The sequence below is a fragment of the Orcinus orca genome, chromosome 15, assembly GCF_937001465.1.
Source record: "Orcinus orca chromosome 15, mOrcOrc1.1, whole genome shotgun sequence".
Taxonomy (NCBI): Eukaryota; Metazoa; Chordata; class Mammalia; order Artiodactyla; family Delphinidae; genus Orcinus; species Orcinus orca.
Genome location: NC_064573.1, coordinates 48,213,891 through 48,227,305, shown reverse-complemented (window position 1 = coordinate 48,227,305; position 13,415 = coordinate 48,213,891). Strand labels below are relative to the sequence as shown.

Here is a 13,415-nt window from a genome sequence, read left to right as displayed (position 1 = left end):
TCATTTCAAAATGCTAATTTCAAAAACCTCAAACTAATCAAGGAGCAGGTAATTTGCAAATAGTTATAGCTAATACAGGATATTCTCCACTTAGCTCTTACTTGTAAAAAATAAAGTGAATTTACCCATGTATTTTCTATTTCTAGGAGAGTTCATCCTTTAGGAACTTTCCATTCATAATCAGTAGCTTTCTTGTGATTCACAAATTATTATAACAGGCTGACAGTAAAAACACCTAATTTTATTTTTTATTTTTATTTTTTTCCACAGTTAGACATATTTTAGTGAAACTTCAGAACATGAAATCAAAGAGAATATGTAAAATCCAACTAAATAGAAAAGACAAATTACACACAAAAGAACTATAATTAGAATGACTACAGATAGCTCAACAAAAACAATAGCAATCACGATTATGGTGTAATATCTTCATAACATGGAACAAAAATAACCGTCAACCTCTGCCCAGATAATCTATCAAGAATGAGCGTAAAAACACCTAATTTTAAAATGCACATCAAAAATACAGAGAAGTATTTCTTAAAACTACCCCTTCAATATTCCAGCTATTTAATTTTAATAAATTAATACATGTAATAACTCACCATTCATAGTGGGAAAATGTACCTCATCAGTAAAGGCCTTTTATAAATCCCAATTACAATGCCCAAAATCATTCAAAAGCTTCGAGACAATAATGGACCTGAAAATGATTATTTTATATCCATGTTTTGGTAGAGAATTTCACAAACAAATATATCAAGAAAAAGACAGTAGACTAAACACTAATATCAAAGTTCTGCTGTAGCAAAATCAATGTGGAAACAACAATGCTTTTACAGCAGGTAATAGTTTAACGGACCCTTCCTCCAAAACTAGAAAAAGGAGCTCACTCAACCAACAGCTCAGAGGTTGGAACCAATCATGGACAATTGCTTTCTCTCTGGTAAATGCGTAGAAGAACTTTAGTCATGGTCCTGCCAGACCAAGAAAATGACACACTCAAGCCACACCACCTTCTCTAAAACCGAGAGGAGCGGAGACTTGGTGAGTTGTTTTTCACATGATGAAGTAAATGGTAGTCAACAACAGTGGTCTCTGAAATATAGGGTACATATCCCAGGGTAGAAAAGATAGTCTGAATATTTAGCAACCAATCAGAAGGGACAGCAGCCATAAACAGCCACCCAGCATCCTGAGAGTGAGAAGATAAATAGTCATCCTGGGTGCCCTTGCTTCTCCACTCCCTTCCCACATCTCAAAATAGTGCCCAGTGAAACAGACCTGTGGATCATCTTGTTTAATGTTAAGTAATCTAATTCACACACAATCCTCAAGTTTTGATAAGTGATTTTTAAAGTTTTCTGCAAGGAAACTGCAGGATATTGATAGCTGTGCACAAATAATCAACAAGAAAATGGCAAGTCTAGCCCTTCTACTCCTAGTAAAAGCTCTTTGTCAGCCACAGGATGAAGGACGGAAGAAAGAAACAATTTAATCAGATGTGACCAAAAGTTGGCAAAACAAAATTGAGATTTCAGGAAAGTTATTTGAAATATGGTGGCTATAGCCAACATCGATAGTTATGAACCTCAGCAAGAAGTGTAATAACAGACGTTCTCTCTTTGTGGTCTTCTGAGATAGCTCTCTTAGCTCTCACAGCCATTAAAATAAATTGTCAAAATAAATGAATCTAGACCAGAACTTCAAAACAATATAAATTTATTTTTTAAATCTATTTATTTCATCTTCACCTCATTTTTCAATTTCTGTTTTTTGAGTGTTGTATCATATGTGCATCTATGTAATATATTGATAAGTATGTATTATGAAGATGCAGCCTATATTTTTTTAATCAAAAAAGTTTGGAAACCACTGGTCTGAAAAATAAGAAGCATGTGGAGAAGGGGCTGGGGAATGGAATCAGTGGAGGCCACGAAATTGCATTTTGGGGGCTTAGGGGGATTTGAAGAATGAAGTAGCCTAAAAACACTAAGGAAATATTTTGGGTAGGAAACAAGAAATTGATCAAAACAGAGGGACATAGGAAAATAAAATATACAGTGCCTTAAGCCTAATTAATATAGAAAGAGATAATTAATTTATATATAAATGATTAATAACAAAGCATGAATAATGAATTAATATAGAAATTAATGTAGAAATATGCAAATCAAAGGCATAATGCATTGAACCTAATTAATATAAACTAAAGTGTTAAAATATCACATTTATTTCATGTAATTTATTTCAACTAATGATTTGAAAAGGAAAACAGGGAAAAAAAATTTCTGAAAACAGTTTCAATACGCTTCTGTGAAAATGATGCTTCATTCCATAAAACACTCATTTTCCTTATTCCCACTGCCAACAGAACTCGCTGTTAGGGTACTTGACTGTCAAGTGGAACCAACCAGTCTTTAATTTTCCACAACCATATAACACATGTTCAATCACTTTCACTTTTTCTTTAAATTCTTTAGTCAAAAAAAAAAAAAAAAATCCAGATGTCTAAAAGTGTTCAGTTCACAAAATCTGTGTGAAGCTTCCAGGGAGTCTCATAACTTTTAAAATCAAATTAAATGAACATACTATTTTATACTGATGCAGTGTCTAATCATTGGTTCAGTTCCTTTTCTTCAAAAATGTGAACCCGTACAGTATCAGTATTTGTAAAGAAGCCACAAATATGGTTAGCGTTTTATAAATCTGGTCTACAAACATTTTCCCCCAAACTACAACAGCCTTGCTGTCACACACACCTCGACCTACTCATCTTACCAACAGTATAGTGGGCCAGAGGGTTAAGAACTAATACAACGCTGTTTAGTTTTTCTGCATTTACACCCAGGCAATTCACATCAATGACGGGAAAGAACACTTAACAGACAACTCAAGTTTGCAAATTAGCAGGAGAGAAGAGAAAAATGACTCAGAACAACAAGCATACAGTATTACCAAATGCACTTTACACATTTATCCTGTTAAGTGAAGCTTAGTTTTGATGATTTACAATGCTAGTTCTTACTCAGTTTTGTAAGCATAATAAAGTCTCCGTAATCTCAGCCTTCCCCTTAGCACCCTGCTATTAAATCTTTGTTGAGAAGTGTGATGAGACCCCTCTGGCTTCCAGCCCTCCCCACTCCCTGAGGGAAATGGCAAGAAATGATAGGGTTTGTGGATTAGTAAAATGAGAGGTTCTCTGTGCTTTTCCTTCTTTAAATATATATTTTGATAATCTGTCTTCTGCATCAGAGAGTCCCAACAGCATTAGAGTGTTGATTTCCCTCCCTTCTCAGCCTCCAGGAAAAAGACAGCGCGGCTGGGGCAAGACAGGTGGTTTGCATCTCCTGCTACAACTGAAGAGCGGGATTTAATTTTTTTTTTCCCCTTTCCCCTTATTCCTTCAAGCAGGGATGATATATACTTTACTTACACATGTTGGATTGCAGACTAGAGGACAGCTGCCCTGAGAGACAAAGAAGAGGGCCACCCTGTACCTCGTTATCCTTAGGGACTGTTCTGCTGCTTCCTAGGTCAGGATGCTTCTCCACAACAGTGCCCACCTTCCAGAATTCCCCTCAGTGATGAACCCCATTAACTGTGTGTGTGACCCCCTAGATCTCTGGGCCGATGCTGGATCTGCTGTCTGTGAGTTCAGTCCAGGTCACTGGTACCTACTCATGAACTGACCTGGGGCATACCCGATCCCTGAGCTGACTTTCAAATCTGAGTCTAAAATTGATCATCTTGGGACTTCCCTGGCGGTCCACTGGTTAAGACTTGCCCTTCCAATGCAGGGGGCACAGGTTCAATCCCTGGTCAGGGAAGTTAAGATCCCACATGCTGCGTGGCACAGGCAAAATAAAATAAAATAAAATTGATCATCTTGGTCCATATTTGACCTTCATCTCCTAAGGCCAGGACTAGTCTAGGCTCACTTGGCATGACTAGACCAGGATTTCAAAACTTCCAGTTTGGAGCGAGTCAGTTTTCACCTTGGCAGCTCACCCTTGGGTATGAGAGTCACCAAAGAACAGATCTCAAGTTACCAAGAAAGCACTCAGTTAGGGATGGGAATCTCAGGGCAGGTTTTTACCAGTTCAGGGTGGTTTCAACAAAACGACCCTGACTGACCTCCGTAGGTGTCAGACCACAGAATACCTCCGTTTTGTGTTATTTTGCAAATCAGCAAGTTTTAAGACTTTTCTCTCCTAATTCTATTCTATAGTTAACCCTCCTATACACTACTAGGAGTTCCCTCTTTCTTCATACAAATTGTTCACCAAAAGGTTTTCAGGCTCTGGTCTAGATGGATAGGACGACACATGTAAGTAAAGACTTCGAGACGAACAGAAGGGAAGCCACAAGGAGCAAAGAAGAAAGTTGAGAAAACAGCAAGAGACCATAAAATAGCCAGAGAGAAAAGAAGGAGAGATATAAGGACAACAAGGAAATTAAGAGTCTTGAAACAAGGACAGGAATCAAGGGAAAATTAGCAAAGATACAAATGGGGCTAGATGAAGTTAAAAGACAAAAAAAAAAAAAAAAAAAAAATTAAAGAAACAAAAAAGAGTAAAACTAAAAGGGAAAAAGAAAACAACTAGAAATATCCTACTTTGCTAAACTACCATTTTGTCCACCAGAAAAAAGAAGAAGCACCAAGAAGAGAGTAAACTCAAGCAGCAGGAAACTAAATGTGGAAAAGTCAGACCTCCTAACGCAGAGTAAAAGGTTTTAATCAAGGAAGAAGGTAAAAGCATCATATTACTTTTTTAATTAAAATGCTGCCAGTGTCTTTAATCTCTTCCAGATTAGACTGAAGGGTACCCTTAGCTAACTCAACCCAAGTTTGAACTTTAACACTTTAAACAAATGTGAAGGATTCCTGATTTTGTTTCTCCCCCTTTTGCTTTCTCCCTGATCCTCCACTTCTGCTTTTCCCCTCATCAATCTACCGCCCTCCCCAAGAAATCACCCTGAACATCAATAAACAGGACAAAGACGCATCAGCTGTACCTTTCCTGAAATGTTTCATTAAGTCACAAATAAGACTCTGTTTTCTTTCCTTTGTTTAAAATGTTGTGGGATAAAATGATGTGAGCACAGACTAGATTCTAAGCTTTTAGAAAGCTTAAGATCAAAATAAACCAAATATTTTATTAGGGATTGAAGTTTTTGAAGAAAAAAGTATTTAACCCATAGATATTACCTTCACCATACCACGTGCTGAAAATTCAACATTTTCTGCACTGATATTAAAGTTGTATAATATATAAAGAAATATATTATTGTATAATATATAAAGTTATCCAGGAATAATGTTTCTTTTGTTGTTGTTGTTGTTTTGCTTCACAGAGCTGAACATAAGGATATTTCCATGGCAGGAACTCAATAAAACGTAAACACTAAATAGAACTTCAAGGTTTTCTTAATATTGAATTTTAAAGTTAATCTTTCACATGAGAGATACACCACTCTCACCTAAGGTAAGATTTCTTGCTGGCATAGTTTATATTGGCCATATCAGTTAGGTTCCCATGTCTTCACCTTAATGTTAGTGTTGACTCCACATAAGTAAAGCTTCCCTTTAAAGCTATTCCACTAAAAATAGAATCATACTAACTGCATTTAATGGGATTTTCCAAAAATTATGCATTCTGAGGAAAAATGAATTAAATGAAGTCAATTAAATGTACATGAATTAGAAAATGCAAATAAATCCACAAAGAATACCTTTACACACCCAACAGAATGCTTAAATTAAAAAGACTGGCAACACAAATGTTATCAAGGATGCACAACGGGAACTCATAGACATTGCTGGTGAGAGTGTAAAACGGTGCAACCACTTGTGATAAAGATTCAGAAGTTTTTCATACAGTTAAATATACTCTACCCCATGACTCAGCAATTCTACTCCTACTTAGTAACTCGAGAAATAAAACATATATCCACAAAAGGCCCTGTATAGGAAGGTTCACGACGACTTTATGCACAACAACCAAAAACTAAAAATAACCAAAATGTCTACCAATAGGAGAATGGAAAACAAAATTAGGATACACTCATGTGATGGAATACTGCTCGGCAATAAAAAAGAACAGATTACTCATATACACAACACGAATGAACCTTGCAGACACTATGCTGAACAAAAGAAGCTAGACACAAAAAAGAGTACATACTGTGTGTACTTATAAGAAGCTCTAGAACAGGCAAAACAAGTCTACAGTTAAAAACTTAAAATCTAGTTACTTCTAGTGGATCATTATTGATTAGAAAGGGGTCAAGAGAAGAGAAATGTCTAGTTGAGGATGATGGAAGATAGGTGTCTCCCTGCTAGAGAGGATAGTAATAAATATGGAAAGAAAAAAGATTGGAATGTATCTCAAATGTTGGATTGAATTAGAGGTATCAATAGAAACATGTGGTTCTTATTAGAGAGAGAAAAATACATATATGTGTATAGATTTGTATATATGTGCATTTTATAAGTTATATTATACATGTATTATATTAAACACACATATACATTTCCTAAATTCTATCTGCTGATATGGTTTATAATCAATGATATACCTCTATCAATGAGTATACACAGTGCCCATATCTTGATTTCTAAATACCTTTGTCCTCTTAAAGGAACCAGGGTTCCTTGGACAAAAGACTGATTAGGACTATAACATGATGAGCCTGGAGCATCTGTTTGCAGCAGAAACTGAGTCAGTCCTCAAATAATGATGGAGACATTAAACTGACCCAGAATACCATTCAAAGGGACTCCTACTGGCCAAATCTCAGGCAATCTGGGCATCAAAATAATGGTAATGAATTATGACCCACTGAATAAAATACAAATCCAAAAGCCCATGGTGATACGAATACAAAAATAAATGAATGAATAAGAAAGGAAACTGTGGCAGAAGGCCAACTAATAAATACAAAAATTATACAGCTAAAATGGAGATTTCATGAGAGAAAATATTTACTTAGTGTCAAAGCATCTTCCCACAAATTACTTATTATTTACAAAGGGAAAAGAGCAACATTTTAACACTGGAGAAATTTGGTGGACACCACCTAAAACAAGTATTCAGTGTTAACCCCATCAACACTGGTATAGTATAGTCAACATCAGGTACTTCCTGATCTGATGTACTGAGAAGGGCACAGCACCACTTTGGTGGCATTCCTGCCATGGAAGTATGTAACCTGAATTTAATCATGAGGAAACATCAAGCAAACCCAATTACAGATGGGCATTTTATAAAGTGCTGGCAGGTACTCCTCAAAAAGTGAGAGACCATTCCAGGTGAAAGGAAACAAAAGAGACATGACAATTAAAAAATTAGAAAGAAGAAGAAAGAAAATGAAACAAACAAGCAAAAACCTCTAAAGGACATTATTGGGACAACTGTTGAAATTTAAATATTGGTTGTGGATTAGATAACAGTACTCTATGTGTTAAATGTGAACTTTCCTCATTTTGATAAGTGTGCCACAGCCATGTAAGAGACTGTATTTGTTCTTAGGAAATGCACCGAATATATTTCGAAGGGTGTGAAGTCTTCAACCTTCTCTCAAATGACTAAGAAAAAAAACTAGTGAAGAGGCAATGACAGATCAAGTAGGGTAAAATGTAAAAAACTGGTGAATCAGATAAGTGGTAGATGGGAGTTCTATATACTGTTTTTGCAATTTGTCTCTAAGTTTGGAACTGTATCAAAAAAAGGTTACCAAAACCCACAAAATATGTATATAGCAATGCTTATATAAGCGTCACAGATTTTCAAACTTACACTCCAAAAAAAACAATAATGGGTTTTCTGAAAGAGAGGAGAGTCTATGGCCTAATAAACTTACTCACTGCAATCCCTTTTTGAAGAGCCACAGTGCACTTCAATAATGAAGCCTATTTAACTGGATTTAATCCAACAGTTCCATAATAATCTGTTCAGGAAACCTGCTTAAAATGGAACACCTATTAAAATCTTACAAAAATATCAATATTCTGTGGGAAACAGCTGGAGAACCACTTGTCTAATAAATACATTTCCTATACATGGTTAGTTGAAGAAAGATTTGTGCTAGGAAAATAAGATAGAGTAAGAGATCTACAAACACACACACACACACAGACACACACACACACACTGGAGCAGTGTCAGTATCATCAGTAAGAGAAAAATGACAGGAGTCTAAAAAGAGATATCTATCTAAAATGTCCCACCCAGCCTCATATAGTATGTTCTTGCAGGATATATTTTTAAAGAGGGTAGAAACTTGGCAAACTGAGTTTTACTTTTATCCAACCATTAACTTGAACGCATCATGCTTCCTGTCATTTTAAATCTGATTCTTCCCGCGAAATGTATAGCAGAATAGCTTCTGTGCCTTAGCGAGCACCTTCTGTAGGCCAGGCACTGTGCAAGACTCAGAGAATACAATGATGAATAAGACAGAGCTCCTGCCATCCAGGAGCTTCCAGTCTAATGAGGGAGATGGAAAGTTAACACATGCAGTGAACACTGTGGTATTCAAGAATAAGCATTGGGCTTTATAGGAACACAAAAAAGGCACCAAACTCAGCAGAGAGCGACCAATCAGTGAAAGTTCTCTTGAGATGATGTTTAAACTAAAATAAGTTCGTGCACACTAAACTTCTGTGAAAACTTATTCGGAAGGTATTTTTAAACTTTATTTTAGCCACCCGATGTTAGGCTCTGTATCTACGTGGTATCACGGTAGTCAAAAAAAAAAAAAAAAAGGAAATGAAAACATATCCATTAGCTATTAAAATCTGGGTACAATTCAAAATCTAAGGATGACTGTGACAATGAGTTTGCCGTAAACCATCATCTTGGAATTCTTTCTAAAGCACTTCTAGACTTACCTAGGTACTCAAGTAGAAGAATGTAACAGCTGGAAGAGGGGGTGAAAAAAAAAAAAAGGAACAAACGGAAAAAATCAGAAATAGAACAGTATGAGAAGACAAGAAGTGGCAAGTGTTGTTTACCTGTCAGCTGAAAAACAAGAAACAAACGGAAAAATCAGAAATAGAGAAGACGTACGAGAAGATGAGAAGTGGTAGGTGTGTTTACCTGTCAGCTGACATCGATTAATCTTGTGTTCTGTGATGTCGCTCAGTGACTCAAACACCTGGAAGCAGCTGTCACAGCTGTGCACGCCTTCGTCTTCCAGCTCCTCACCATCTTCTGGCCTCTTCTTACAGTCCCCTGCCTCTCCATCTTCAGTCTTGTCTTCAAGTTCACAGTTGGGGTCTGAAAAAAAAAAATCAAGACTGTAAGTATGGTGTTTAAAGACAGGTTCTTTTAAAGTAGCGCTTCATCTTGCTACCCAAACCAGAAACACCTTTTTCCTTGAAGCTGCACTAGGAGGGCTTTATTGTAGATTTTATTACAGAAGCATCAAAAGTGGGACTTCCCTAAAATTTGTCAGTTCGTGATGACTGGAGTTTTTCCTTTTGTCCTCCAACATGTAGCCCTTTTCTCAGCTCCTCTTTCAAATAATTTGCCACAATTAAGGTTAACTTTGACATTTTTTTACAGCCTTTGTTTGCTTACAAGAGAGAGAGGAATCACTTTTAAACAGTCTCCAATGCAAAGGGAAAAACCACTGTGCTTGAGAATGAATTCCTTTTCTGCTAAATATACTCTTTCACAGGAAATTACCAGAATTAGCCAAAAGTCTAGAGTAAGCTAAGCTAATTACCATAGGCACAAAATTGACCTTTACTTATAGACTGGTCAAAACACACAGTTACCCCATTATTTGTTAGACAGCAATAGCAAAATAAGTTCTACCACATAGCATAACATTCTTGCAAGCACCAATTCAAGTGTAAATGTACTGGTATGTCTCTTGTTTTCAAAATCATCAAAAAAATAAAACAAAATATACAAAGAGCAACTGCAAATTATAATCAAGTCAACAACTTGAACCGGCATTATCAGTTTCGAAAAGCTAAATAGAGGGAAAACTAAAAATAGTGCCATTGTAACCCTAAGAATGATACACAAATATCATTCATAAGAGAGCAAAACACGTGCAATATTTTCACTTAGAGCTCAATAAATACGTTGTGATTTTCTTTATGCTGTCTTTTGCCTCATTTTAGCGAAGTATCCCCAAGCATTCTAGTGTCACTGCTCCTCTTTGCAGGAAAGCACAGAGGGAGAGAAGACGCCTCTTTAGGGAAAATTAGGATAATACAATCTGTGACTTAACTTAACGGGACATTCATTTCTAATAGCAAGAAGTCCTCCAAAGTCAGAAATAAATTATGTCTCAAAATAGAGTTTTCAATGAACAGTTACAAAAGAACTGTGTCCAGATACCTAAGAAATATGTAATGTGTTATCTGTAGTCAATTTGTTTAGCTATGGGAGGATAAATATTTGCAATGTTACGATACAGAATTCACAGGATCAAACTAGCCCAGACTTCTTAGAAAAGTCAGTCAGTGCCGCCATACCACTGTCCGCTGTCGTAAAGTGCTTCCTGCTACCTTGCATGTCACGTGCTTCTACGAACCTATTTCTACAAGTCACGGTGCTCCCCTTTGGCTGGAAGTTATTCCAAAGCCTTTCTACACATCTGCAATAAACTTAACTATATCACCACCCTTCAAATGATTCACATATACCAAAATCAACTTACATGTCAACACATATAATAATCTCTTGGGTTTGTAAAACAAAAGCAGAATTCCCAAATCAAAGAGCAAGTGGTTTTGTTTGTTTGTTTGTTTTCAAAAAAACCTAAAAAACGTGTTTAAGTAAATTGGTAATTTGAGTTGATTTGCCGTCTGGAAAATTAACTCAACACTCGACGCAGTACCCATTTCAACCTACTGGCGTTTAGACTGCTCATCCCTGGGGGAGTAATCACAGGATCTTTTTCGTTTGTCTTGTACTTTGCCCAGCATGGTGTCCAGGTGAGTGTTTAGTAAATATTATTTAATGATGACAAGAAGGGAGGGGAGGGAGTAAAAAACGAGTATACTAAAAAGTCCTTTACTGGTATTTCTTCTGTAAACAGGAACAGACCAGTCATCTCCAAATTCAAAAGCACCTACATGCCTACATTTTCCAAAACTGACACTGTATAATCCATCACATTTGCCTTTGCTGGTTTCAAATGTTTCATCTAGAGCTACAGACACAAGAAACAGGTAATGGTTCAAAGAGCTCCAACAAGCTAAAACCAAGTGGTAAAATACTGCCAAATTAGAGTAATTCAGGAAAACAAATAACTGTCCCAATTATGGTGAACTGGCTGGCACACCGTTAACACCATTAAACACTTGGTGGAAGGCAGCAGGCGTACACTGAACACTCAGTTGTTTAGCATGATTTTCCAGTTTCTCATAAAACTGACAGCACTCAGAGAAATGTGGCTGCTAGGTCTGAATTTTAATACGATTATTTAAATGCTATGCATCGAGTTTGCAGGCCTGTTTGTTTTTAAATAAGCAGACACTCTGAATACTTTAAGTAGTATGCAGCGAAAATGATAAGAACTTGCCTCCCTTATTATTCAAGGATATGGACACTTTACATGGATCCACATCAAAAACATCAAACAAACAGGGAAGCCTGCATGATGCTCTAGCTCTTAACAACTGAAGAATGACCCCAGTCCATGCTCCTGACACTGTGGCTAGTTATTAAAATGAGGGTCATTTTAAGACTAATAAAAAATGGTTTTGCTTCCACTTCTGCATTTACAGATAGAATCCTTCAGGGGCTGAAGCCAGTCAAGCTTATTCACTTCTGCTGCAACTTCAGGACGCAAGCTCCAGCCAACTGGCGAATTGTTTTTTAGGTCACCACTTAAGAGGGACCCTCTGGGGGGTGGGTGCGATTATAGCCTATGATGCTTTGGTGTAGCACAATGAGTCCTGGAAACTCAGACTCTCTCCCTGAGAGTAGATTTTTTTTTTTTTTGCCAACCTCCACATCCAGGAGGAATTCTTTCTTGCCCATTCGAAAGATGGGTTTAGGGCTTTCCTGGTGGCACAGTGGTTAAGAATCCGCCTGCCAAGGCAGGGGACACGGGTTCGAGCCCTGGTCCAGGAAGACCCCACATAACACGGAGCAACTAAGCCCGTGCTCCACAACTACTGAGCCCACGTGCCACAACTACTGAAGCTTGCATGCCTAGAGCCCGTGCTCCGCAGTAAGAGAAGCCACAGCAATGAGAAGCCCGCGCACCGCAACGAAGAGCAGCCCCCGCTCGCCGCAGCTAGAGAAAGCCCGCGCGCAGCAACGAAGACCCAACGCAGCCAAAAAAAAAAAAAAGCAAAACAGAAAAAACAAAACAAAAGATGCATTCATTTGCGTTAGGCGTTTCCATTCCTAATGGCAGCTGAGGTAGGAAGATTCTAGAAAGCTGACACTGTCAACCATTTCTTTCCCACAGGCGGCTACACTTCAATAATTGCACATGGCCTTAGTTATGTAGTTTTTATAGAGCCCTTTGAGAGTCAGTCATAAGAAATAACTGTACTGCTCTGCTAGCCATTCAGACCTCTGACTTCAGCCCAAGGAGTTATAAATACAAGGTCCGTCCCTGTAAGCACTGCTCCAACCCGAACACCACTGCAGGACGGACTGCTGTTATTCCAACTCTACTGTTGTACTACAAACCCACCCAAAGGGCAATATTTTAAGATATCCGCACACCCCCCTGCACTGCCATCACAAACCCCAACATAGCCACAGGCACCACTCTGTCCTCTGCCCTAGAGAAGGCCACCCAAATTCGTTTCCTCCATCACAGATGACCTCTGCCCAACCAGCCTGCAGGCTCATCCCTTCAGAAGGGTCCCTGTGATGCACTGGACTGAGAGTGTTCAGACTCGGATAAAAGACACAACTGTTACTGTAAAAATAAATGGCAGCTCTCTGTTTCCGATTTTGTTAACGTTACTTGTAAATGGAAATTTAAAAGAAGTGTAATTTTTCCCCTTATTATGTTCCCTGGTGGGTGGTTCCTTCCTTCTTCTCATCCTCCTCTTCCTAAGCGTTGTTATTGCTACAACTTGGTTTAATAAAATTACAAATTTGGGGAAAATGAAAAACTGCACTGGCTTAAAAGCGTTGGAGGCCATAAACCCATGGACTTCAATTAATTTCAAGTGTGGGATCAGTTTAAGGCCAACCAGCAGAAATTCTGTTCTGTCCATGTAAAAATGAGGTTTCACCACATTTACTTTTTATAACCTATATAAAAGTCAAGTAAAAGTAATGAATATCTAAACCCCATCTCAGTGGACTGGCAAAGGCTATCTGTATTCTTGAAACTCATCCTACATATTTCTCTCTGTGCAACAAGGATTCCATGCCTGATCAAAGTTAAAATGTCAAACCACTGAGAAAACAGCCCAA

General features: G+C 37.7%; 1 protein-coding gene across 5 annotated transcripts in view; it reads right to left on the bottom strand.

Moving 5' to 3' along the window:
* ZNF521 (zinc finger protein 521) overlaps positions 1 to 13,415 on the bottom strand; it is a 281,926-nt gene that overhangs the window by 241,975 nt on the left and 26,536 nt on the right. For all 5 annotated transcript variants that reach the window (XM_049697670.1, XM_049697672.1, XM_004273739.3 and 2 more), the window contains one exon: positions 9,105 to 9,284. In XM_049697670.1, the coding sequence (XP_049553627.1) occupies positions 9,105 to 9,284 (180 nt within the window). The remainder of the gene's footprint in view (positions 1 to 9,104; positions 9,285 to 13,415) is intronic.